The sequence below is a fragment of the Amphiprion ocellaris genome, chromosome 5 (genome assembly GCF_022539595.1).
Source record: "Amphiprion ocellaris isolate individual 3 ecotype Okinawa chromosome 5, ASM2253959v1, whole genome shotgun sequence".
NCBI classification, from domain to species: domain Eukaryota; kingdom Metazoa; phylum Chordata; class Actinopteri; family Pomacentridae; genus Amphiprion; species Amphiprion ocellaris.
Window position 1 is genome coordinate 2,295,819 of NC_072770.1, and position 27,567 is coordinate 2,323,385.

At 40.1% G+C, this 27,567-nt stretch overlaps 1 protein-coding gene across 2 annotated transcripts in view; it reads right to left on the reverse strand.

The window, feature by feature from the left end:
- lamb3 (laminin subunit beta 3) overlaps positions 1 to 26,956 on the reverse strand; it is a 28,840-nt gene extending 1,884 nt beyond the window's left edge. Inside the window, exons 1-23 of one of the 2 annotated variants that reach the window (XM_023282563.3) lie at positions 26,721 to 26,956; positions 24,039 to 24,126; positions 23,916 to 23,960; positions 22,110 to 22,264; positions 15,906 to 16,020; positions 14,462 to 14,535; positions 13,993 to 14,184; positions 13,314 to 13,377; positions 13,023 to 13,213; positions 10,998 to 11,118; positions 10,123 to 10,311; positions 8,870 to 9,025; positions 7,545 to 7,738; positions 7,207 to 7,303; positions 5,876 to 6,251; positions 5,395 to 5,555; positions 4,588 to 4,799; positions 3,612 to 3,818; positions 3,342 to 3,486; positions 2,972 to 3,179; positions 2,072 to 2,213; positions 1,800 to 1,976; positions 167 to 326 (exon numbers count right to left, since the gene is read on the reverse strand). In XM_023282563.3, coding sequence (XP_023138331.1) covers positions 167 to 326; positions 1,800 to 1,976; positions 2,072 to 2,213; positions 2,972 to 3,179; positions 3,342 to 3,486; positions 3,612 to 3,818; positions 4,588 to 4,799; positions 5,395 to 5,555; positions 5,876 to 6,251; positions 7,207 to 7,303; positions 7,545 to 7,738; positions 8,870 to 9,025; positions 10,123 to 10,311; positions 10,998 to 11,118; positions 13,023 to 13,213; positions 13,314 to 13,377; positions 13,993 to 14,184; positions 14,462 to 14,535; positions 15,906 to 16,020; positions 22,110 to 22,264; positions 23,916 to 23,940 — 3,361 coding nt within the window. In that variant the 5' untranslated portion in view covers positions 23,941 to 23,960; positions 24,039 to 24,126; positions 26,721 to 26,956. Of the gene's footprint in view, positions 1 to 166; positions 327 to 1,799; positions 1,977 to 2,071; positions 2,214 to 2,971; positions 3,180 to 3,341; positions 3,487 to 3,611; positions 3,819 to 4,587; positions 4,800 to 5,394; positions 5,556 to 5,875; positions 6,252 to 7,206; positions 7,304 to 7,544; positions 7,739 to 8,869; positions 9,026 to 10,122; positions 10,312 to 10,997; positions 11,119 to 13,022; positions 13,214 to 13,313; positions 13,378 to 13,992; positions 14,185 to 14,461; positions 14,536 to 15,905; positions 16,021 to 22,109; positions 22,265 to 23,654; positions 23,743 to 23,915; positions 23,961 to 24,038; positions 24,127 to 26,720 lie in introns of those variants that run through there. The other variant, XM_055010773.1, reaches the window with a different exon arrangement.
- Positions 26,957 to 27,567: the final 611 nt, after the last annotated feature.

The window sequence follows — 27,567 nt, forward strand, 5'->3', positions numbered from 1 at the left end:
CAAAAGTCCCTCAATTATATACTGACCCATATATTTTGAGGTTGTTCACAACTATCTTGTTAACTTTGAATTCTTTTGCCCAGGGACAAATTGAAACCGATTTAATTTGACTGTTTCTCTACTAGATGAAAAACAGACTTGCACTGGTGTGATTTTGCTGGATTACCTTCTAGGGCCTTCATCATGTTGTCAGTGGTGTTAGCCAGAGCTCCAGCATCCTGTTGCAGCTTTGTCAGTCGAACCCCCAACGGCCCCGGCTCTACACCTGTCCCAGTGGTACCTTCAGCTTCAAGGCGATCCAGCTGCTTCTCCAAAGCCAACAGGTCCTACAAACACATGGTTGTATTAGTACATGCATGAGGACATTCAGCTGACTACATACAATATGGTGCAAAGGTTTTAGGAACTTGCCAACAGAAGGGTGTCTGATTATTCCAAAATTCATTCTGCATCAGGGAAATGGGCACTGCCAGCATGTGGCAAGCCCCTTTTAATATAAAGGTCTGCAGTGCTTTCTTGCAAACTGGTAACTTATAATTAGATCTTTACAAGTCAAAATTTATTTTATTTATTTATTTATTTATTTAACCTTTATTTTACAAGGAAGTCCCTTGAGATTAAAAATCTGTTTTCCGAGGGAGACCTGGCCAAGACAGCACACCATTTCAGAGAATGTATAATGTATAGTATAAGTATATAAAAACAATTAAGACAATTCAGATACATAAACAAGAAACATTGAAACAGGTTCAAACAAAAACAAAAGAAGGAAAAAGAAAAAAACAGATCAGGAAAAGCAGTTACACACATGGATTACATTTTCCTTTATCAAGTTTTTGAATTGATTAAGGGAGACAAAATCACTTTGACTTAAAGATCTGCCAGTAAGCATTACTCACTGACTTGTAAAGGAAAATGAAATAAAACATACACTACTGTTCAAAAGTTTGGGGTCACCCAGGCAATTCCATGTTTTCCATAAAAACTCTCACTTTTATTCATGTGCTAACATAACTGCACAAGGGTTTTCTAATCATCAATGAGCCTTTCAACACCATTAGCTAACACAATGTAGCATTAGAACACAGGAGTGATGGTTGCTGGAAATGTTCCTCTGTACCTCTATGGAGATATTCCATTAAAAATCAGCTGTTTCCAGCTACAATAGTCATTTACCACATTAACAATATCTACACTGCATTTATCATTCATTTAATGTTATCTTCATTGAAAAAAAATGCTTTTCTTTCAAAACTAAGGACATTTCTAAGTGACTCCAAACTTTTGAAAAGTGGTGCAACTGCAATTCTATTTTGTCTATTCAAATATAAATGATGTGAATTTGAAGTTAGAGGCTGTTAAAACTAAAATGAAAGGATATTCACATGAGGCCTAGCAAAGGTTAAAAAGGCTCAGCTTAGACATAGTCATGAAAAGCTATTTTGAGCTACACAAAACACAAGTCCTGCTGAAGATGATCTGACACCAACATTGTCCTGATCTCAACATCACAGTGTCAGTCTGGGATTACATGAGGAGACAGAAGACACAGAAGTCCAAGAACTGTGGCAGCCTCTCCAAGATGCTAATAATGTTCTCACATACGAACATTTTCACTTGAAATGCAGCACAAACATAACATTGCTGTTTTCTCTAAGTACTGGAAATATGACATTTATATTGATAACTTCACATCTTTACAGCATATACAGTTTGTACAGCCATCACTCCAAGCCCCAGTTCTAAACAAACCTCTTGTAAACTCAACTGCTCATAATTCAAACTGCTACATCTCTCACCTCCTTTGCAGCATCTGCTTCATCCTCAGCTTTGTCTGCAGTTTCCTGTGCATCCTGGGCCTGTTGGTCTGCATTCTGCAGCACATCTTTCAGGTCATCCAAATAAGGTTTCATGGGCTTTATGAGTGTTGACATATCATCCAAAGCCTTCTCTGCTGGGTTCAGTTGGTCTTTGGCCTGCATGGAAAGAACAACACAAGCACTCAGTAGCACCTAATTTGAATAAACATGACATGGTGACATCCACTGTTTCATGTATCCGTGCTTCCTACCTCAGTCAGGTTGTTATCCAGGTTGTCGATGAGATCCATGCTGTTCTGCAGTTTTTCCTCCAGGTCAGAGAGGAGGCTATCTGATGAGCCTAAGCCTGCCATCAGTCCATCTACATCAGCCTTCACTCCCACTGCCTTGTCCCTGGAAATGTGCAAGATTAACATCCTTTACTCTCAAATGAATACTTTCCTTCAGAATGTGATTATTCTGTATGGACTGCACTGACACCTGCAGAGTTCCAATCTTAACATGTTTTCCCTTATACAAATAACTTTTTGGATATTGCATGTTGGGTGGCTGGAAGGCTCAGTAGCATGGTGGTTAGCCTTACAGAACCTTCAAAGGTCCTGGGTTCAAATCTTGGTCTGGGAGGAGGTTGCATGTTCTCCCTGTGTGAGTTTTGCTCCTACAGTCCAGAAACATGCTGAGGTTAGTTGGTGATTCTAAATTGTCTGTAGGTGTGAATGTGAGTGTGATTGTTTGTCTCTATGTGTAGCCCTGTGATAGACTGTTACCTGTCCAGGTGAACCTGTGATAGACTGTTACCTGTCCAGGTGAACCTGTGATAGACTGTTACCTGTCCAGGTGAACCTGTGATAGACTGTTACCTGTCCAGGTGTCTCCTGCCTTCACCCTCAGTCAGCTGGGACAGACTCCAGCCCCCACATGAGTGTTACATTGATTGATAATTGATAAATAGAATCCAATTTATGGGATTTAGATCCCATAAAAATCCTTACAAAAAGGATGTGAGGCTTGAATAATTTTTAACAAACTAAAATATTCTTTATCAATAATACACTGTGAAACTGTGAAAAAATGTTGATTGGAAGAGTAATCAATATTTGTGGGTTATTCAGAGAAAAAAAGCCTTTGCTGTTTCTTGTGTGAGGGCTGACCTGGCATCCTGGGCCTCCTCCAGCAGTGTCCTGGCAACGTCTAGCTGTGGCTCAGCATCCTTCAGCACGGCTGTGCTGTTTGGTAGGTTGGCCGCCAGATCCTTCAGCTCCTCCAGCTTCCTCTTCAAAGCAGCTTCGCTTAGGGGAAGTTTGGCTTGCAGGACCCAATCACTCACCTCCTGGATGTGCGTCAGGTTGGAAGATGGGTCTGGACGAACAAAAATGGGAAAAGTTGGAACATGACCAAGGAGCGACTGACCCCAGTATCACATTTCTGATAAATTTGTGCAAAACTATTACAGATGCCAAATGAAATTTTACTATTCCTTCATAAATTAATGAATAAATCCATTCACCAAACCATGTGTACCTGATAGGAAGTCTTTTAGTGCTTTCACAACGTCGCGTGCCTCTTGTAAGTCATCTTGTAGCTCATCTCTGGCCTGCTTCATCTTACTGGACAGCTTCTCTGTGGATTGTCTCAGCTGATTGGTTGTGTCCTGTGTCTTCTGGAGCTGTGAGGAAATTAAATTGCAAAAAAATATAAAACTGCCATAAAAATAAGAACTATAAAAGTGATTGTGCTTTAGCAACAGACGTTCAGCGATATGCCTGTGAAGCTGACAGAGGGAATGCGTACCTTCTCTGCAGCCTCAGTGATCTTCCCACTGAGCTTGTCTAGTCGGTCCTTCACATCCTTAGCATCAGTGTTTGCCCTCTCGCTCAGAGGCAGAGCTCCTATACACTTTCCCCCTTTCTCACAAGGTGGGCTTCCCTTTGGCGGACACAAGTCTCCACCCTCACACTGGAGAGGAGTGCAGGGCTTTGAGCGAACACTACCACACACCTGAAATAGAGAGTGACATATGCTTTGGGTTCAAAACTATTTCAGAATTCTTGCCCTTAAAAACAACATTTGAGCCTAAATTTCCAGAATGTGCTTAGCTTTGTAAAAAGCTGTCCACCTATAATATGTGTTTCACCTCGCAGTGGGTGGAGCCCAAAAACTGTAATGCTTAATGGTATGGTTGTCAGTTTAGACACAGTAACCAACCACAATGAGATACAATGTGCAGTGAACACAGAAGATGAACCCAAATAGAGTTGTGACCCCCTAACTTTGCTCTAGTTCTACAGTTGGTCAAGCCAAACTACTTGTATCAACACAGAAAAATGCTCCCATGATGATGAACCCTCCCAACTGCCATCTTCAGGAGAAACAAGTGTGCACAATAGGTTCAAAGATTAGGATAAAATTTCTAAATCAAGTTTATGCTGAAAGGTACAAATTCTTTTTCATAGTACTACCCTAAATACACAAATATTTTAATTACTTCTTTTGTGTCATTTTCTAAAAAGTTTGAAAATTAAAGGCAACAGAATACACACATGAACGTTTTCCTTTTCTTTTTTTTCTTTTCTTTCTAATTTTTTTTTTTTTTTACAAATAATGGAACAGTTTGCTTTAGACAAAATTCAAATAGCAATGATTTCTTTATGTGCTACAAATCTGAAGATGTTTAAAGGTGAAACACTAACTATAGTTTTCATAATGCCACACAACCAAATACAATCTGTCTCTGTGTGGATAAAATGAGGTCAGCCCTGGTCGGTACCTGTTTGGCAACAGGGGTAAGGTCAGGCTGGGAGGCCATGCTGTGATTTAGTTTGTCCAGATCTCTGATGTTTTCTGGCTGTACTTGGTTCTGAATGTCCGTAGTCTCTTCTCTGGTGTTAGCGGACTCCTTTACTGTGTCTCTGCTGCTGTTCACTTTGTCAGCAGCATCAGCTGACTTATTGTATGCATCCTTGATTGCTGTAAATGCTCCTGCATTAGACAGAAAAAGTCAGCATGAGTTTTTTTTAGGTGATCACTGTATCACATACAATACCATTCAAAAGTTTGGGGTCACTTAGAAATGTCCTTAGTTTTGAAAGAAAAGCATTTTTTTTCAATGAAGGTAACATTAAATGAATGATAAATCCAGTGTAGACATTGTTAATGTGGTAAATGACTATTGTAGCTGGAAACAGCTGATTTTTAATGGAATATCTCCATAGAGGTACAGAGGAACATTTCCAGCAACCATCACTCCTGTGTTCTAATGCTACATTGTGTTAGCTAATGGTGTTGAAAGGCTCATTGATGATTAGAAAACCCTTTGATGCAGTTATGTTAGCACATGAATAAAAATATGCAATTGCCTGGGTGACCACAAACTTTTGAACGGTAGTGTAGTTTGTTTGAGGAAAAAAAATGGTGACAATTGTGTCTTGTTTTGTCTGGAAAGATTGAATGATTATGTTAATAAGAACAATTACAGGTTGCTGTTTCTGAAGTCATGCAACAAAACATGTGCAATCGCTGATCCACTACTAAACCGTCTTTAGTGCTGCAGTGAATGGAGTGTTTTGCTGCTGACCTGCGTTGTTGGACGTGATGGAGTTCTCTAGACCATCCTTCTTAGCTTTGTACTTCAGAATGAGGCTGTCCAGCAGACCCTGCAATCTGTCCAGCTCTGAGTCAAGACCAGGAGTTCTTGTCAGGGGTGAGAGGCCATTATCAACCTGGTTCATCTGGTCCCTGCAAAACAATTGAGTTGTTTTAGGGATCAGAAAAAAAGAATCATGGGTAAATACTGTCGCCTTAAGGCTGCTCTGGGGGTTCAGGCATATGGGTTCTGTAAAGCGCACTGAGACCATCTGAATTGCCATTGGCGCTATAGAAATAAAATTTAACTGAATTGAATTAAAGAAATTCCATTCATGAATATCTAAAAACACATCGACAACAACAATGGAAAGCCTTTTAAAGAGTGATTCATGTTTTTCCCTCTTATCCGGAAGCAATTTCTTCAATTCAAATGAAAGCCCTCTTTATGAAGATCTCAACTTTTTGCTCACCGGAGCTTGTCCAGCAGGGATAGCGCATCGTTGATCTGTCCTGCAGTTTTGGGTGGAAGAGAGATGGAGTCCTGGATCTGCTTCAGGCCGGCCTCTAGGACCAAAATGCGGGGCCCCAAGGTTCCAAGATCACCACCAGCTCCAGGACGAGTGGGGAATCTGGGAGAAAGTCTCTCCAGAGCTAAGCTGAGATTCTGACGCTGAATATCGAGAGTGAAGAAGCAGGAGGGACACAGCTCACAGGCTGGGAACGAGTCACAGTGGTTCTGACTGCAGGAGTCACAGCGAGTCCCAGTGACGCCCGGTCGACACAGACAGACACCCGTCTGCTTGTCACAGAAGTCTGGAAGGGTTCCTTCAGCATCACACTGACATGCTGTGGAGACAGACAAGAGAAGATCAGAAGACAAGAAATTTACCACAAAATTCTGTCAGAAGGGCTTCTAGCCTCCTAAACGCAGAATTTAAAAAGGTTTGCTGCACCTGAACCTTCAGTTATAAACAATTAGTGAGACTGATACCTATACTGTAACATAAGTAACAAGAACACGGATTAACTGAGACAACCCAATGGGAGCTAATATTAAAGGTAATGGAAACTATGTGTGAATTCCAGTAATCAAAATACTGGGCTGAGTGATAACAACACACTGCTAATGATTGAGAAATAGGTCTTATACACTTTTGCTAGCTGTGTCTGGTGTTTTATTATCGATTCTATAACTTCGTGTTACAATGCAATACAATGTTATAGTTTCTATAACAAAGCAGGTTTCCAGTTAAGAACTTTTTTCTACTTTGACACGGTTATTGCAATTGATCTCTATTCCTTTTGGTGAAACTTAGCGAGGGGCTGACCAAGACAATGTAAAAAAGGATGATCCAAATCTAAACTTCCATCTGTGAGGGTCTGTGTTAACGACACTGACCACTCCTACATTGTCCTACAAAACTGAATGTAGAAAACGGCAATCTGTGTGATGCCATCCAAATACCTTTTAATGGATTTCTATCCATCTTTTTTGAGGTGAGTGCCCATTTTAAAAGGGACACGAATAAGCAACATCCCTTGGTAAATATGTGAAAGGACATTTGCAGACTTCCACCATGCTGTCGTAGCAGTACTAGACATTACTGTGACTGCAGTTTGGTACGAGTGTGTTAAAAGATGGTTAACCTGAGCGTTGTGCATCGACCCGTGCTACAAACCACGTGTCATTACTAAAGTGTAAATCCTAAATGAGCCAAAAACAAGCTTTTTTTTGTATGTTTTAAGTGGCAGGTACAGCAATACAGACTGTAAATAGAGTAACCAGTGATGGCTGACTCACGCTGGCAGCCGATGAGAGGGTCTCCGTAAGCGTTGTCTGGACACTCGGTACATGTTCGACCTCCGAAGCCTGGTCTGCACTGACACTGACCTGTCAGCTGGAAAAAAAACAAACAACATTGATTTCATGAATAGAAACTGAAATCCTACAACCAGTTATGTCTTGATGATCCAAAGACTGAACATCTGCCACCTCTGAGGATTAGTGGTAGAAGCAAACAGCTACATTATTGCCTATACACTGAATAAATATGCTATTATGCTCAGTCTTGTGTGCTTCTGGGACAACAACATGGTTGGAGCACGCTGGTCTAGTCTGATGCCAGTTAGAGGTGGTACCTGGTCACAGGTGTCACTCTTTGACCTGGTGGGGTCACAGCCACAGGGTTCACAGCGTTCTGACAGGGATGGCTTCCAGTAGCCTTTTGCACACATGTCACAGCTCAGGCCGTGGAAGTGGGGACGACAGGGACACTGACCGGTCACTGGGTCACACACATCTGACACTGAGCCATCTGGAGAACAGGAACACTCTAAACAACAAGAGGAAGTCATAGTTAGAAGAATTACTGAACACTTCACGCATCACATCCAAACACATTCATTCAGTTCAACTCAGTTCAGTTTTATTTAAACAGCACCAACTGAAAACAGATGCCATTTCAGGGCACTTAACATAGTAAGGTGAACAGTTTACAAGTTTTAGACAGAGAACCCAACAATCCAAAGCTGCCTGTGGATTCCACATGAGCAAGCAGTCAGTGACGGTGGGAAGGAACCAAAATAAAATTACAATTACATCCCCATTGCTCTTAATTATTCGATTTTAGAGAATTCATTTCACAAACATTATCATCAGTAAATCCGTTAAAAGATACTTACTAGTTAACATAAATATGAAAATTGCACTTTTACCAAAGTTGTAAGAATCAGTGACCTTTTTAACATTCAGGCAGTGAATGTATTTCCCAGCAGTCAGATCCTTTACTGAAGTAAAAATACTTATCATACCCTCTAACAATACTCTTTCATATCAAAAAATGCTGCACTGAGATGACATGTACTTGTATTGAAAATGTGTTAAAAGTAAAAGTACTCAAAGTAGAAAAATATTAGACAACAATAGATTATTTTTGGTTTGCATTAGTGTGTAAGCAGCAACTATTTGCTTATACACTGTTGTTGCTGTTGTAAAGTCAAAGTATTTCATTTAGGACTAGTGTCATTACAAATTGAGTCAGGTAAAAATCACTTATAAATAAAAGGAATACATGAATTAAAAAGAAAAGGAAACTCATTTGAGAATTTGAAATTACAAAACTTGTGTTTTTGCATGAAAAGCAAACCATTGGCAATTAGTTTTCTGTCAGTCAAAAAGATGATCTGACTAATTGTTTCAGCTGTGATTTCATTGTTGTTGGGTTTAACAAAGCATCATACTGTATAAGCTCCTAATATGCAATTGGATGCAAAAATCCTAATTTTGTAAAGAAAGTAGGAATCAAAGTAGTCAAATAAATGTAGCTGAGTGAGTGCAACATTTCACCCTTAACTTTAGTGCAGTAGAACTTAGCAATAACATGAAAAGAAAATACACAGTACAAGTATTTCGTACTACTAAAGCTGCAGTGTGATGTGTTATGTGTGGGTGCTGGTTGACTCACTGGTGCAGCCCAGAGAGTTGGAGCTGCTCAGACCGTAGTATCCTCTCTTACAGCGGTCACAGCGAGGGCCCTCTACATTCACTTTGCACTGACAGGAGCCTGTACTGTCATCACAACGGCCTCCATTCACTGTTCCCTCAGCACTGCAGATACAGCCTGCAACAGCACAGCAACACAAACATGAGCTGCTCATCACTGATGACATCTCTTTAAAATCATTTTGGCTTTAGTTTGACCTCTGCCACACCTTACTGATGGATTTTTTTATGTGGTGTGTGAAGGACCTGATTTAACCTCCTAAGACCCGAGCTTTGGTTGGGCTGGCATTTTACATTTCTTCTAGTTATTTGGGATAAGAAGTAACCAATAATATAACAATCAGATAATATCTAATATCTGATTACTATGTTTATTATATTTTATTATATTGCTATTACTCTGCCAAGGAACACAGTAGAGTTATGTAACGATCGGAGTTGGTTCGTCTGTCAACATTACTCAAAAATGAATCAATGAAATTGGATGAAATTTTCAGGGAAGGTCAGAAATGACACAAGGACCAAGTGATTGGTGCACGGATTTGTTAAAGATTTCATATCATTGCCAGATAGCGGCACGTCGTCACTGTAACTATGACTATCCCGCTGCCCGATACATATTTACGTAAAGCGATTCAGTATCCATACATAACGGACGCATGCATAACACACACCTGTGTTCAGCGCAAGGTGATTTTGTTTGTGGGTACATCTTTATTAACCTTTTGATGCACAACATGGGTCAAAAGTGACCCAAATCCAATGGAAAATGAGTATCTCCTGACCCACACTGTGCATCAAAGGGTTACATGGACACATTCTACGTTGCCGTGATTTCTGATTATCAATAACTAATAAACAAATGCTGTATTTGTAAAAAAAAAATTTTTTTTTAATTGCTGCATTTCTGACAATGTCATATGGGGGAATGAACAGCCCTGGTGGAGTGCTGCGCTCTCTGAGTGCTTTTCTTGTTATTATTGTTATTATTATTATTATTATTATTATTATTGTTATTATTGTTATTATTATTATTATTATTATTATTATTATTATTATTATTATTATTATTATTATTATTATTATTATTATTATTATTATTATTATTATGAACATTGTGCTCTTTTTAAAAAAAGCAAAACAAAACAGATGTCCATGTATGTGGACGCCAGGTCTTCGGAGGTTAAAGTTCAAAATGATTTCCATTTGACTTACGTATACAGGCATCGGGACGGTCCATTTGGCTGCGAGGGTTTGGCTGGTAGCCTGGGGCACACTGGTCACACTTCGGCCCTGTGGTGTGGTGCAGACAACCTTCACACACACCTCCACTCCTCCACCCACTGGCTTCGTACACCGCCTGGTCAAAGCGACAGCGCTGGGCATGGTTGTTACACTCACATCCTGAGGACCATGCAAAGGGGTTGGTAGACAGAATGTACAATATGAGTTATACATTTAAATGACTCAGTAAAAACGCAAAGAAAAACATGCAGAGCAATATAGCAGACTGTAAATATTGTGGATCAGTTTTGGCCCTCACTACTGGCCAGCTCTGGTAGACATGGTGATAGATGATAAAAGATTCATTTAAGTTTACGTGTGCACTGGCGTCTTATAAAGAGGAATTAGTGGCAGATTTACGGTAGACAGGAGAAAGGTGATACAAGACAGTAATCAAACAAAATGAAACAAAAACTTCTCTTAAAACTTAATAGTATTTTTCCAAGACAAGTTCTATTTGTCTTGGTTGTGAATTTGAGGGCGCTAGTTCACAGAGTCACAGAGAAGTGTACTCTGGCATCTGCATTGCTAAGCCTTTCAGAACACTGGTTGATGTTGTTACAGTTAGTCAATGTTTTTTTTTCTCCATCATACAGTGCTGAAGGTGATCTTTTCAGTTTTGTTTTATTGACGCTGTATTTTCCAAACCTGAAACAGTTCTCATGGTTTACTATATTTACTCCTAATTAACATTAGCAGTTTTCCCCCTAATAACTGGAGGCACAACTGTTGTGCACAATACAGAATGCTCTGCCATCCCAATATTAAAGTTTACAGAAACATATAACAGGTGTAAGTGGTTTTACGTTTGCAGGTGTGGGGGTTGCCCTCCTCCGCGGGTCTCCAAGGCAGATCATTGTAGAGATCAGCGCAGCGCTCACAGTTCACACCAGCTGTATTGTGTTGGCAGTCACACTGAGGGTTCACCTTAAAGCAAACAACAACAAATGGCCTTTAATCAATAGGTGATTTCCTCAGGCTGTGGGCAGCCTGGCACCAGAGACATGGATATTTCCATTCAGCTGCCATATTGCAGCAAGCATTTTGGAGTAAAATAAAGTGTTATCAGGATGCATAGAGTTGAAAATTGAAATGGAATCAGTAATAACTTCACTTCACAAATAGTAATAAGTATGTTTAAATTTGAAAACATGTAGGTCATTTAGGTATGATTTGCTACTTTTCTTTGGATCACTAGACTATGTGTATATCATGGCAATTATGAATTTCCAGTGACTCCTGTAACGCTATAATGGAATCACTAAAACCCATGTCTCTTTGTCACAAACACAAATAAACAACCAACAACAACACCAACAAACACTCTTGGTGCACCACAGTGGCTCTACTGTTTAAGCAGGCAACCCATGGTTTAGTTCTATCTCTCCTCTGCACTGCACTAAATGCAAAAAACAAAAAAAAAAACAAAAAAAAAACCCACAGAAATAATCGCAACAAAACAAACATAGATGAACATTTATTACAGGTCTTCTGGAAATATGACAATATTTGCTGGGTCAAAAATATACATACAGCAATGTAAATGATGAGATTTGCTAATATAGAAGGCCATGCCAAATCAGATGTTCTTATTACCTTCTTGTGAGAAATTACAATTGACTACAGCTGCTGACTTTTCTGAGCCAGCTTAAATACAGTCATTAGACTCAGCCACAAACGCGACAGTGGGAAGGTCTAAGCAGCTGAATTACGATGAAAAAGCAAATCATTGACTTGAACAAGTGAAGAAAGTCACTTCAAACTATCAAACAATGTGCAAACAATTGCTTGTATGTTTAAAGTGCATGGCACAGTTGTGTCACTGCCATGATGAAGGACAACACAAGCTATCACCTGTTGCTGAGAGACTATTGGTCAGGATGTTCAAGAGTCAACCAAGAATCACCAGAAAGCAGATCTGAATGAATTAGAAGCTGCTGGAACACTGGTGTAAAAGTCTACAGTCAAATGTGTTTACATCCCCATGGACTGAGAGGCTGCTGTACAAGAAGGAAGCCACTCCTACAGAGGCAACATCTTCAAGTTCAGCTGAAGCTTGGCGCTGTTCACATGGACTAAGAAAAGGCCCTCTGGAGGACAATTCAGCGGACAGACAAAACAGAAATTGAACTATTTGGCCAGAATGATATGTTTGGGGGACAGAAGGTGAGCCTTTAATACCAACAGCATCAAAGTTACCATCAAGCATGGTGGTGGTAGTATTGTATTATGCTCTGGGGCTGTTTAACTGCCATTGGATCTGGAGCTTTACACAAAGTAAATGGAATAATGAAGAAGGAGGACTAGCTCCATATTCTTCAGGAAAACCTAAAATTATCAGCCAGAAGGTTGGTTCTTGGACACAGCTGGTCGTATCAACAAGACAATGACCCTAAACACTCATCAAAAAGTGGTAAAGAAATGGCTAAATCAGGCAAGAATAAAGGCTTAAGACTTCTGGCAAGTCTTAAAACTTATATCCCATGAAGAATCTGTGGACTATGGACCAAATGTTAGCACTGCTGCATGTATATTTCTGACCTGGCAGAATTGTTTTCATATTTCAAGAAGACCTTTAATAAATCTACAACCAAAATTCATGATTTTTTTTGTGACAAAGACGCATGTGTTTCAATGATTCCAAGATTGGATAATGAGGACTTATGGGAGTCACTGGAAATTCCAAACTTCCATGAATTATATGGAAACTTTTGTTAACAACAGTAGCTTTATAAGTCTCCATGGTTCTGACAGGTTTCTGATGATGGATGTATCACCTCCAAAACTGAAGGTCTGATATGATCATGTAATCAAATATGCGACATATATACCTGTACTGTAGTAGACAGTGGGTTGTTGTATTCTTCTGGCAGGCATCGGTTGGCGTGTCCATGGCACATACAGCTTCCTATCACCCTCATCTCCTTCAGGGCGTAAAACCTGCTGAGAGCTCTGCCGGGTAGACGTGGTACATCGCCCAGCTCTGTCAGCCTCACCCTCAGCCCCGTTAGCCCAGACACATCTGTGGATGGAACAGCTGTCAGCCAGCAAACTCTATACTGGGTGTGTACTCCCTCTCAGTTAAAGCAAAGGAATCATTCATGACATAAGAAGACCCTTACCTTCAATTTTCTGGCTGTTGGGAGCTTGGACATAAGCATATTGACGTAAAGGACTGAACTCAATCTGGGGAAGAACAATGTACATATTTTATACTGTATACACAACAAAACGCCTTCAGCTGTCACAACAATCAACCTTTTAATTGAAGCATTCCCACCCAGAAGGACTTGAGAGGTTCAGACTGTTAGGTGTGTTTGTCTGTGTTGTCTTTGAAAATGGTCAATTAAATGTAAATAATTCATACCGGGATGTATTCATGTAATACTTAAGGTACAAAACTGCAAAACACGGTAATTGTATTGATGGCCTAAACGAGGCATAAAGCAGCCTGGAATCTAAGACAAAGGAAGACAGGTGCGTAGGAGAGGGACGAGCTTTCCCAGAAGTTTCAAATACCCTTTCGCAGACTATCTAAGTTGCTCAAATATATTTATTAGCCACATTTCAGTGCTAGACCCTCATCAGAAGTTGAAAAAAGATTAATTTCTGCTTCAGGAAGGCATAAATGGAAGCCCTGATGTAGAAGGGACATCTGACAATATACTTCAAATAACTGAGCTGCGATGATTCCTCAGCTGCAATAATAACAGCAATGTCCTGCAAATAGTATTTTTATAGTTTAACTAAACTAAAGTTCTACAATGATTATAGCAGGTAAAACAGATTGTTTGATCTTACTGTGTGGTCTTGGTAGGGATTTGTTCCAGTAGGGGGCAGTGTGTAGCAGTAAGTCTGGTCCAGAGCAAGAGGAGTTCTTGTGGGGACACCAGGAAATGCCTGTTCACAATCTGTAGCCATGTAGAGAGCTGGCTGCCACGTTCTGCCGTCATCCAGAGTCCTCTCAATGACCAAAGCACTGGGACGAGGACCCTGCAGAGACAAATCATACATCCCACATTTACACCTAAGAAGTACAGATGACTCTAATGTAATTACTGACAAAATAGTTCCTGGCAAACTGTATGTGTGCGTTACATTTGGGTTTACACAGCATTTGTTTGAAACATTATTAATGATTTACATGTTTGATGTTTTGGTCCATGAATTTGAAACCACATGAAACCTCACATACAGTATTTTAGAATAAAAAGATGAAAGTGAAGTGCAGGTAACATGTTGTCTGCAGTGACTGCAGACTGTTTCATACCTTGAACATGAGCATCAGGTTGTCAAGCTGGAACAGGTTATTGAGGTCCAGCTGAAGAGTGACCGGATTTTCGCCTGCAGGACAAACAAGTAGGTCGGTATTTTTATTATTATTATTTACAGAGGACAAATCTCTCTCTCTCTCTGTATATATATATATATATATATATATATATATATATATATATATATATATATATATATATATATATATATATATATATATATATATATATATATATTTTGTTTTGTTTTTCACAGGTAAATAGTTGTATTTGGTTTTTTACAGAAATATTCTACAATTTCATTTAGCTTTAATCCAAAGCAACGTGCATCTGAGAGTAGATCCAACACATGCAAGAATCTAGTCAGGAGAAAATGACCAGGATTTTTTTTTCTTTGCAATCTTTCAGTGAAGAGCTGTATTTTTGTCTTTTCTCAAAGACTGAGAGGGACTCTGCAGATCGAACAGAATTTGGTAACTGGTTTCGGCACCGACCGGGGACCACAGAGGAGAAGAGTCCAGCTATGACCAGCCCTGTTGTGGTGGTTTTATCAGGTGCCTTTTGTTGGCCGAGCGTAGTGAGGAGGAGGGAGTGTAGACCTGAATGAGAGATTTCAGGTACGAGGGAGTTGCTTTCAATTAGTTGCAAGTGTCAGAATTTTGAATTTTCAGCAGGCAGCAACTGGAAGCCAGTGAAGAGATGTGAACAGTGGGGGTGACATGTGTTGTCTATGGCTGGTTGAAAACCAGACGTGCTGCTGCATTCTGGATCATCTGCACAGGTTTGACCATGCATGCAGGGAGGCCTGCCAGTAAGGAGATGCAGTAGTCGATGCGTGATATTATGAGAACCTGGACGACGAGTTCTGCTGCATATTCAGACAGGAAGGGTCTGATCTTCCTGATGTTGTACAGGACGAATCGACACAACATGCATCAAAGGGTTTTCTAATCATCAATGAGCCTTTCAACACCATTAGCTAACACAATGTAGCATTAGAACACAGGAGTGATGGTTGCTGGAAATGTTCCTTTGTACCCCTATGGAGATATTCCATTAAAAATCAGCTGTTTCCAGCTACAATAGTCATTTACCACATTAACAATGTCTACACTAAATTTATCATTCATTTAATGTTATCTTCATTGAACAAAAAACTGATTTTCTTTCAAAAATAAGGACATTTCTAAGTGACCCCAAACTTTTGAATGGTAGTGTGTATATTTTACTGGGAAATAATTAGATTTTTACTAAAATAGTGGCATTATCTGGACAAGATGTTTGATTTCCTGCTGCCCGATGACCCTGGTAAGGACAGTTATGTAACACAACCTTACCAGAGACAACTGACAAAAAAATACAGGCAAATGCCAACAACCATATATGATAATTTTAAATTTTTTGCAAGAATGTTGATGAAGTTCTCATTTTGCTTCCCACCTTTCCTGGACTGCCACCATCTATCTGGTCTAGAAGTGGACAGGACTTCCTGGACAGTGTGGGCCAGCTGGCTGTTTGGGTTCCTGGAGTCACATGGGCAGCACTTCATAGTCCTCTGCGGGAAAGAAACAGAAATATAATGAAATGTTTTCTTGCAGGTTACAGAGTAATGTTTGGCGTATATACAGTATGTGCAGAATGTGTCATTGAATGGGAAGTTTTTGCCCTGAAACTGATGCATGGACCTAAGATCAACTTCCAAACTGACCTCTCTCTCATGACTGGTAAATAAGCAGGTCACACAACTTCCACAGAGACAGAAAGTAAATATTTCTCAGATGGGAAGCCTGATCTGATGACAGACTGATGTGTTTTTATCAAACTTTGCACAAACTTTGTCCCAGTAGAGGCTGAAGAGGGAACAGGTGCTGATCGAGCTAAAATCTGACCCTGCTTTGTATAATTTTGCATTAATAGGGAGCTCAGGGAAAACAAAATAACTCCCACAAAATCTTTACACCTCACAAAATTTTTATTCAACGAAAAAAATGAAACATAATTCAATATACAGTGAACTTTAGACACCAATTACAGATCTCAGTCAGCTAACCCCTAAATCTGAATCTACATATACAGTCAAACTTTATGAGTGTTCTTTTTGAATTAATGGCCAGTTTTGTAGGTGAATGTTCCTTTAACATTCACAGCAGTAGAGCTGTTTTGTATGTACTGGGACAAACAAGTGGTCACATTGCTAACAGCTGGGCTATAGCTTTCACCAGTGAATATTGCCCCCTAATATGGGCTACTCTGAACGTGGCTGCTGTCACTCTGGCACACAGACCATGGCTTCTTTCCCTGTAGGGAAAAGTTCCCTTTGGTTGCTGACTGTTACAACATAAAGGCCTCAATAATTTCCCCCTCCCTGCCCTATGTTTCAAAGCTCACACCCACAGCAGGACACAAACCTACAATCACAACAGCTGAAGTTTGTTTTCCACTGAGATAACGGCACAAGGCAGCAATGAAAGGCTTCATTAGATTGCCAAAGCACAACTTCAAATTAGAAACAACATTTTTAGATGCATGAAGCTGGACAAAGTGATCACAGTGGGATTGTACAGGAAGCAAATGACAGCCGCACTTCCATCCATTAGCTCATCCATTCTATCCTGCAGGGTCGGGAGGGTTACATGGCACTGGGCTCTATCCCAGCTGACACTCTGTGAAGGTTCACACTTAGTTGTAAGGTTCACACAAAGAGACAGAAAACCATGCATGTCTTTGGAGTGTGGGGGAATTTTCTGGAGAAAACCCATGCAGCAACAGGGAGAACATGCAAACACTGAGCTGGAGGTTGAATCTGCAGCATCATATGATAATATATAAAACCCAGCCAGAGAAATACATTTTAACACTGAGTGCAAATTCGTTACAGATCTGAGCATTTTGGTGCTGATAATGCCTTAAAAATAATTATATCCAGAGCTTTAATATACTGTGAATACCACTTTTTCTATAGTTTTTTTTATCTTTAATTAAATATATAATTGTCATTCGTATGGGCTTCAAAACAAACCTTCTCTTTTACAGTTTTCTGCTCCACACTCATCAATAGTAGGTAATAAACTATCAAAGGCTTGATTGACTCAGCTTCCACATCAATGGTAGCATTTTTATTTATTTTATTATTGAAAATATTATGTTGATTAAAAAAAATGTTTCCACAGTTACAAGGGACATCAAAGAAAAAATAATACCAAAAAAGGAGGTTTACATTTCATTTTAACTGTTTTTATTTATTTCAGTTTGGTCATCAGGGAGTGGGACAAGAGAAAAATGGTTTTAATGGGAACTCCAGACTTCAAAAATATTTTCAAACATTCCTTTCTCCTCGTTTTTTTTTTTTTTTTTTTTTTTTAATTTTAGATTTGGTCTCAGGACAAGTACATTTACACAACAACTGAATGTTTTAGTATTTTGTACATGGATTATTTTAAATTTGATGGGTGGGATGTAAAATGTCCTCCAATTCTGGAATGACCCATATTGTATACGACTCTCCCCTAAATTGAACCCAGTAATGGATTTCTGGTTGCTGATTTCAGCTCTTACCTTTGATTTATCAGCATTTATTCTGGATGATGACATAAAATTATAATTTTACTGGGTGTGGTGCTTTAAAACAGTGGTACAGTGGTGCAGTGGCCAGTACTTACAGCCAGAGGGTCCTGGATTCTAACCACCTGCTTGGCTGAGGTCTTTCTGTGAGGAGTCTGCATGTTCTCCCTGCTGCTGCGTGGGTTTTAGCCAGATTCTCCAGCTTCCTCCCACAGTCCAAAGACATTTATGACAGCTTCAATAGTGACTTTAAATTGGCCATAGGTGTGAATGTGAGCATGCATGCTTGTCTGAGTGAATAGATGGATGGACAGAGCTTCAACAGGTACACTTTCAGGTGTTCTAAACGCTACACTAATCTACAGAGATGCAACATCAGACTTCTGATTTGGCTGTGTTTCATGAAAAGTGTTTCCCCTACATGTAATGTCACTGACTGGGTGTTTGTGTGCATGACTGGATTAGGCTGATTTCCAACATAGAACGTCACGGCTCTTATTAGCATCATAAATTATGTAACTGTGAAGCTTGAAGGTTCAAAGAGATGCTATCTCTGAATTATCATCGCCTTCTCTTTCTTCAGTGATAAGTCACAGCCAGTCAGATAAAGTTCAGCAGATAAACGTACACTCAGTCCACCCCCCTCCACGTATACCCCTGCCTGAGTCTTGACTTACCCCAGCTATACGTTATGCAATGATTTTGCCATTCAGTGGAGCCCTCACTAGTCCTCTTCAGCCACACTGCATTAAAGTGTGTAGTGCTTTACTCATTGTAAAAGAGTGATCTTATCTAATCTCAGGTGACTAAAATTTAACCCTCTCAAAGACTCAAAGGTGTGTCCACGTCATCTTCACCACATTTAATCAATTACTCTAACGCAGCAAGAGGTGCTCTATATGCTGCATTTTTATATTAATCTGATGTAAATGTATCGCTGGTCGCTGCACAAGTATTCAAACCTCAGCTCACAGAAACATTTACAACAGATTTTATATATTAGTCAAGAAACATTTACCCTAAGCAGTATATTATGACAGCCCTGCCTCAGCAAAGTTTTGTGTTCCATGTTTTAAGTTGCTGTGTAGAAATACCAATATAGTACATACTAATGCACACTGGTGGGCCTAATCACTTTCTATTACAGTCTGCACATATTATATTTTTCTTTTAAATAAAGTGAACAGCAGGGGAACAATAGAGAAAATGTGGGAACATGTTATATTTGAGTCTTCTATTTCAAAAAGATGGCACCTACAGAAACCCTTAGAATTGATTGCTCAAACAAAGTTATTTTTCAGGGTTAAAATGTTGCTTCTTTTTTGTCTGATACATCTTGGGTGCTGTAGCTCAGTGTGAGGAAACTACTTTAGCTCTGCTTTGTGAACTAATTTTTACCATCTTGACTGCTGGTCTGTTCCAGTGTGTCAGAACTCTAAGCCTACTTTTCATCACTGCTGGGTGGGAGAGGACTGCACTGGATTATCAACAACTGAAATTCACATATTTAAAAACTATTTTATTCCCATATATCAAAAGGAACACAGTGTTAAGTTTTCCAGGATTTGTGAAAACATAGTCAGCTCCTCATCCACCCTCTATTTTCTATGCTGCTGTGACAAAGAGAACTATCAAACAAAATTTTGTTGTACCAGAAATAGCAATGACAATAAAGAATCTACCTATCTGTAACATACTTTGTTTGTCATATTACTATCAAAACTATTCTTCAATACTGTCTACATTACTATGTTTACACTATTCCAGTGACAACTAGCCACTAGACCAAGTAACAACGACAGTATTTCTGCTGTAAAGGATGATATTGTAATTTATTCATTACACTTCTTCTTCACAAAATCTGACACCTCCAGCAGTGTGATGCAGCAACAAGACAAGACTAGTTTCCTGTCTCAGTGTGTCATGAGTGCGTCAGCTCTGAGGTACAGCTGAATGTTCCTGCCTTCCTGCTCCTCCCTGTCTGGACAAAGTGAAGCTCAGGTAAAACTTTTTTTTTTCTTAAAAAGGGAAAGCATTGATCAGTAGAAGAGAGTCCACACCTAGCACAACTATTCGTTCCCCAAGGCTAATCCAACTCAGCACACACCCTGTGATCCAGGAAGGTTTTGCAACATCAACACAAACGTCTGCTGTTCTGACTTTAAGGTTTCTTTTAGATTTGAAACTTCAATTTTAACATCAGCACCAAATAAAAAAGGCAATTGTTGAAGCTGAAAATATAATGGAGAAACAGCTAACAGCAGATATTGCAGTGTCGCTAAAGTCCTGGGTAAAACTGCAAAATGTAAAACTGCATTATTACTCAGCCAAGGAACACAGTGGAGTTATGTGACAATCGGCATTAGTCTGTCTGTCTGTCTGTCTGTCTGTCTGTCTGTCTGTCTGTCTGTCTGTCTGTCTGTCTGTCTGTCTGTCTGTCTGTCTGTCTGTCTGTTAACAACATTACTCAAAAACAGACAAACAGATTTGGATGAAATTTTCAGGGAAGGTCAGAAATGATACAAAGACCAAGAGATTAGATTTTGACAGTGATGCAGCTTATAGTCTGGATCCATGGATTTGTTCAAGATTTCTGTATCATTGCCAGATAGCAGCACGGCGTCACTGTAACCATGACAACAAGCAAACACTACGTCAGCTGCTTGCTGACGATCACGTGATTGTGATCCTACTACAAATCCACCACTGAGGACTTATCAGGACTTATCCATCAGAAATGATACAAGGAACAACTGATTAAATTGTGGGGGTGTTTCTGAGTCCCATCAATTCCCGCTACATATTTAGGTCACGTGATTCGGTATCCGTACATAACATACACATGCATAACACGCCTCTGCTCAGCACAAGGTCATTTTGTTTGTGGGTACATCTATATTAAATGGACACATTGTATGGTGCCTTGATTTCTGATCAATGACTAATAAAAAATGCTGCATTTCTGACGATGCCATATGGGGGAATGAGCAGCCTTGGAGGAGTACTGCGCTCTTTGAGTGCTTTTCTAGTTTTTATAGTGTGGTAAAGCTACTTTTTACTTTTACTTTGGGAGATGAAAGCTGAAGTATTCAGTTAATTTCCCACCTAACATGATTTGTTACTTTGTACTGTAGTTTGGGAAGTGGTGCATCTCTGTGACCTGGGCTGCACAATCCTTCTTGTCACTATACCACTACAAAGCTAAAATTCTGCACATTAAATATCTTATACAACATCTGTGTAAAAAATGTTCTGCCTTGGGAATTTTTCTTCCTAGATTAGGAAGGCTTGAATTATTCACAAAATTTAAGTGCAGGTTCACTTGTTTTAGTACAATATAACTGACCAGTATCTCAGCATGAGGACACTATTTTCGCTCTGCTTTGTGAACTGGATCCAGGTACAGACTCTTTCCCTCCTTTTAGAGCAAGAAAAATATTACAACATTACAGGTTTGAGTGCATGTCCTCTGCTCTGGACAGTGAAAGTCCTATTTCAAAATTAACATTTACATCCAGTCATGATTGTTTGCTCTGTGCAAGCAGACAGACTGGGGGTGACTGTTTAGACATTGGTCAAGAGTACAGTTGCAAAATCATGCTCTGGCACTAAAATCAGACAGTTTCACAAATGGACAGCTGGGAATCTGACAAAAACCACCACCAGCAGCTGGATTGTGCATGTCTGTCTATTCATCGTGACCTCTGCACCGCTTGCCTTGCCAGAGCAAACAGCATGTAGAGACCCATACGTAGCCTGAGTGAACACAACTAGCTGAGGTAGTGTCTGATATAGAGGCTTATGAGGCCAATATTAACATTTTAGAACTTTAGTTTTTCTTCCTTTTTCTACCTCAAAACTCTAACTTGAATTTTGGAATGCTTTTTATATTTTAAACTGAACTAACCTGAACTCAACCTTTATTGGCAGAGAAGACTACCTTGAGGGTTTGAGCTCAGTGGTTTTCTTTTTTTCTTTTTGAAGCTGATACTTATATAGAGCAAAGGAATGACCCAAACTTGTGTCTAAAATGACTTCCACCCACAGAGATGAAATGTCCTTTAAACAGGACTGTGCTCCTACCTGATGATAGGGTGTGCAGAAGACCTCGGAGCCGGTGAGACCACAGGTGGAGGATGCTTGGAGCTGGTGAGCTCGGCCCAGGAGCAGGTCATCGCTGGGTGGGTAACATGCCCCCCTCGAGCAGTCATCCTGGAACTGTGATGCTGCTGCAGTGGCTGTCAGGAGAAAGACAGTACAAACAGAAATGATGGGTTACAGTAGGCCCTAAAATTAGACACCAGCATCACTGTCTCAGTTTACAATCTATATTGACATTTATCATGACATACTTTAGAAGTCCTATGAGGTGAAACAAATATGTACGGGAAAATGTATGCATTCAGATTGAAAGCCACACGCATACACTATTGTTCAAAAGTTTGGGGTCACTTAGACAATTCCATGTTTTCCATGAAAACTCCCACTTTTCTCCATGTGCTAACATAACTGCACAAGGGTTTTCTAATCATCAATGAGCCTTTCAACACCATTAGCTAACACAATGTAGCATTAGAACACAGGAGTGATGGTTGCTGGAAATGTTCCTCTGTACCTCTATGGAGATATTCCATTAAAAGTCAGCTGTTTCCAGCTACAGTAGTCATTTACCACATTAACAATGTCTACACTGGATTTATCATTCATTTAATGTTATCTTCATTCAAAAAAATGCTTTTCTTTCAAAAATAAGGACATTTCTAAGTGACCCCAAACTTTTGAATCATAGTGTACATGAATTAAAGTCACTCTCAATTAGTTAAAGCTGCTCTAAACTCAAACTTTTGAACGGTAGTGTAGTTTGGTTAAACCTTAATTTGACCTGCTGGTACTGGACGTAAAGCATCACAGAGGTGTAATCTGTCAGCAGCTAAAGTACGTAACTAATATTGATAATTTCTCTTTTAATATTTATGCAGTTTTGAGGATGCTTTGGCATGTCACAGATTCAGATACTTAAACCAGTATACAGCAGAAGTGATTGAGTGTCTAAACCAGGGGTGTCAAACTCATTCTAGTTCAGGGGCCACATTCAGCCCAATTTCATCTCAAATGGACCAGACCAGTAAAATCACAACATAATAACCAATAAATAACCACAACTCCAAATTTATCCTTTGTTTTAGTGCAGAAAAGTGCATTCTGACAATGTTCACATTTAATGAACTATCTTTTTACAAAGCCTTATGAACAACCTGAAATTTCTTCAGCAAAATAAGTGAAATTTCAGTAATATAATGTTTCAGTTTATTATTTGTGTATCACAACTTACAGATCACAGTGTCTACAAAGGAACAAAACATTTAATCTGGAACTGAACAATATAGTATTTCACAGCTTGTCAAGATCTAGAAATGATTTTAAATTCCCATTTATTTCCACATCTGTGTAGTAATCCTGAAACACCACACAAACTAAAGCCGGCACTATTAAGGAAAAGGTTAATTTATCCTCCTCCCTTTTTAATGTAGAAAATGTATCCATAAAAAATGCATAAAAGTTGTGTTAGTGCATCAACAATAGGGTTCAACCAAACCAGATTCAGTCATACTGAAGCTGCTGACTCACATTATAATGTTCAATGTTTGATTTCTTTAAATATTTTCACAGGAAGTCTTCATTTTCACCTCAGCAGTTCATGTTAGGCCACTTCCTCCTTTCTGTTAGAAAATGGAGTGATAAGTGTGATCAACTGCCGCAAAGACTTCCAACTGTTAGCTGACGGTGCTTTAAAAATCTGCTGTATAAACACACTTGGTGAAGCAGAAGGTGAAAAAACTATATAAGTCAAGAATTAAAGCAAAATAAAAAAAATCAGGGATCTCTTACCAATTAGAAGTAAAAGTATTCTCATGTCGTGTTCCTCCTCTCAGTCTGAGAAAACAAAGCAGTTGTCAGCGAACAGAGAAAAACATCGAGCTGGTAGACTATAATCTTCGCTGTGAGACTCACCTGGCAGTCGGTGTTCTGTCACCTCTGTTATTTGCTTTATTAAAGTGAGGTGTGTTGCCTGGCTGCTGCTTTATAAACACCGTCTCACCTGGAAGATGTGATACAGTGTGTGTCAGAGCCCCACCCTTCACCACCACTCCCTCCACTCATGAATCAACACACAGACTCAGACATGCAGGCAGACAGAGTCAACACAAAGACATCAAATGAACCAAGACCAAAAGCTCAAGGAGAAACATAACAATAATAACTGGGATACATGCATGATAAGAGTAACATAGATGATACATACAAAGTACAAGCCAACATTGAAACCGATTCCTGTTATGATGTACGGCTCTGGCATTAAATATACTACATATATAGCTGGTAGTAAAATTCAAACAGTGTGTAGATGAACATATCAAGGATAGTGAGGGTGATGCAGAGTAGATCGGTGGAAATGGGCAGCTGGAAACAGTGGACTGGAGGAAGGTCAGCAGCAGCATCCCACAGATGCTGTTCAGTTCAGTTGTTTGTAATGACCCCCAAAGTTTGGGGTCATTAAAAATGTTTTAATTTCCTCTGTCATCTGAATTTTAACCTCCATATTACTTAGAATACTAGAGTTTATTCTCCATAGTGTGTTTCTCAGTTCGTCGTTGATTTGTAGCAGCAGAGACAGCGGTGCATGGTCAGCCAAATCAATATTTCCTATCTCACAGTTGGGAATTCTATGACAATCATTTTTGAACATGAAAATATAGTCTATCCTGGACTAGACAGTATGTGAGTTGGAATAATGAGCATAATCCCGTACTGTCAGGTGAAGATCTCTCCAAATGTCTATTAGTCCCAGCTCTGACATGAATATCGTAGCCTCCTAAGACCTGCCATCCACATATGTGGACATCTTTTGTTTTTCAAAAAGAATGCATTGTTCATAATAATAATAATAATAATAATAATAATATATAAATCTAATAAAATATAACAATCATCCATCCATCCATCCATCCATCCATTTTCTTCAGCTTATCCAGGGCCAGGTCGCGGAGGCAGCAGACTAAGCAGGTCATTCCAGACATCCCTCCTCCCAGAAACGCTTTCCAGCTCTTCCTGGAGGATTCTGAGGTGTTCCCAGGCCAGAAGAGATATATAATCCCTCCAGCGAGTTCTGGGTCTACCCGGGTCTACTCCCACGTGGACTTGTTCAGAAAACCTCCAAAGGAAGCCTCCCTGGAGGCATCCAAATCAGATGGCCAAACCACCTCAACTGGCTCCTTTCGACGCGTTTGCCAGAACTTCCTTGAGGCCAACTGAAAGTCCTTCTCCATAGCCTCTCTGAACTCCTCCCACACCTCAGTTTTTGTTTCCATGACTGCTGCAGCTGCCACCCTTTTGGCTGACTGGTACCTGTCAGCCGCTTCAGGAGACCCCCGAGCCAGCCAGGCCCGAACGCCCTCCTTCTTCAGCCTGACAGCTTCCCTCACCACTGATGTCCACCAGCGTTTTTTTGGGTTTACAGGCACCAGTGATCTTGAGGCCACAGCTCCTAACAGCCGCCTCTGCAATAGAGGCTTTGAACATTGACCACTCAGATTCCATGTGCCCAACCTCCCCGTGATGCAGGAGAAACTCTTCTGGAGTTGGGAGTTGAAAACCCCACGGACAGATCAGATATTAGATATTATCCGATTATTATATTACTGGTTAATCCTTATCCCAAAAAACTAGAAGAAATCTAAAATACACGCCCAAACAAAGCTTGGGTCTTAGGAGGTTAAATTTCATATGTAGTGGAGTTGATTCTTTTGAAGCATCTAATGTAGGGTTAAGTTGTACGTTCCAATCATCCCCACATATAAGAATGCCTGTTGCTTTTGTGATCAGATCAACAATGTGCCTATAGAAAGAGAGGGGGCGGGTGGGGGGGCATAAACATTCAGCAATGTTATTTGTGCACCCTCTAGTTATCCTGAGATTAACAAGTCCCTTCCTTCTTTGTCTTTTACTTCCAAATGTAGTTCAAATGTAACCCTTTGAGGCAGTAGAGTGGCTACTCCTCTCCCATGGCCTGATTTATCAGATGAATAGTACACTTTAGAAAAGAACATTCTTTTAAGTTTCTCATGTTTAGTAGCACTAAGGTGTGTTTCCTGTAGAAGCACAATTTATGCATTTTGTTTTTTCATTTAACTCAAGATTGTGCTTCTTTTAATGGGATTGAGGAACCTGTTTACGTTAAATGAAAAAGCTTTCAGGTTATGGTTATCAGCCATGGTCTCTTAAGGGTGAATGATAAACTTAGATTCTTCCTGTGCTCTGTTCAGCAACATAAACTGTTACGAGGTTCAATGGGAGCTCAGGCGCAGGAAATGAACAGTCGGTATTTGAATGCAACTCTGATTTATTTACATTTCTGGGACAACAAACGGAACTCAAGATTTACACAAGAAACGGAAATAGAGCGCACTAGGCTCTGAAACTTATAGCGGCACCTAAGGGCCGGGCGGAACTGTAACGCAGCAAAATAATACCAACTTGCAGTAGGTATCACCTAGGCGAGAAATGTCTATCCCAAGAGCAACTCAGATCGAGGCTATCCTTACAAGGGTAGTGAGAGGTAACTACAACTCAAGTCTTCTCCAAACACAGTGTTTCTTTAACGAGGGCTATACTAAGACAGGACAACAAACTCACAAAGTCCGCTGGGAATGCTCCGAACTGGCTCACAGCGGTGGCAGCCAGGGTTTGGAGCAACAACAGGTGAGTGGGGAAGGACACCAGAAGGAGGGAGTCGGCTCAGGTGAGTGTTTCCTTTGCTCGGAGGGTCCAGGGTCCAGTGCTGACGGCACACATGGCAGGAACGCGGTGGGTCCAGGAGGAACAAGTCGTTCCTTCTTCTCTTTTTCCTTTTTTTTTTTTTTTTTTTACGATCCGGCACTGAGAGCTGGGTCGTGTCTGGTTAAATAGTGACTGGATGAGGCTTGACTGGTTGCACTCCACTGAGCTGGCTGATTATGGCTGATGGGGAACACCTGTTGCCTCCTCTGCACTGCTGGGCTGCCTTAACAGGGAAGAGGAAAGAGAGGGGAGGGCACTAACTCGGCCTGGCAGCAGCCAGCCTGACATAAACGTCATACATCCCTGTAATTCTTATGAACATAGAAAGATGAACACATTGGAACAAAAGTACTACATACATAGTTTGAACTAGACTGTCATAACATTCCTCAGAGTCTTTTGCTTCCAATAATGAGGCTCTTTCTAAGCCAGTCTTTCAGGGGTTTGAGATGTCATGCCCCCTGTAGGGATATCCTGCCCTTTGCAAGTACTAGGGCCCTTTGAGATGGCTACATAATGGATGGCGTCATGGCTGAAATTTTGTGTTCCAACTATTTCTACTCTGTCAAGGTACGTGACGGAGTTATGTGGTGATTGAAGTTGGTTTGTCTGTCTGTTCGCAACATTACTCAAAAATGGATTGGGATGACATTTTCAGGGAAGGTCAGAAATGACACAAGGACCAAGTGATTAGATTTTGTCA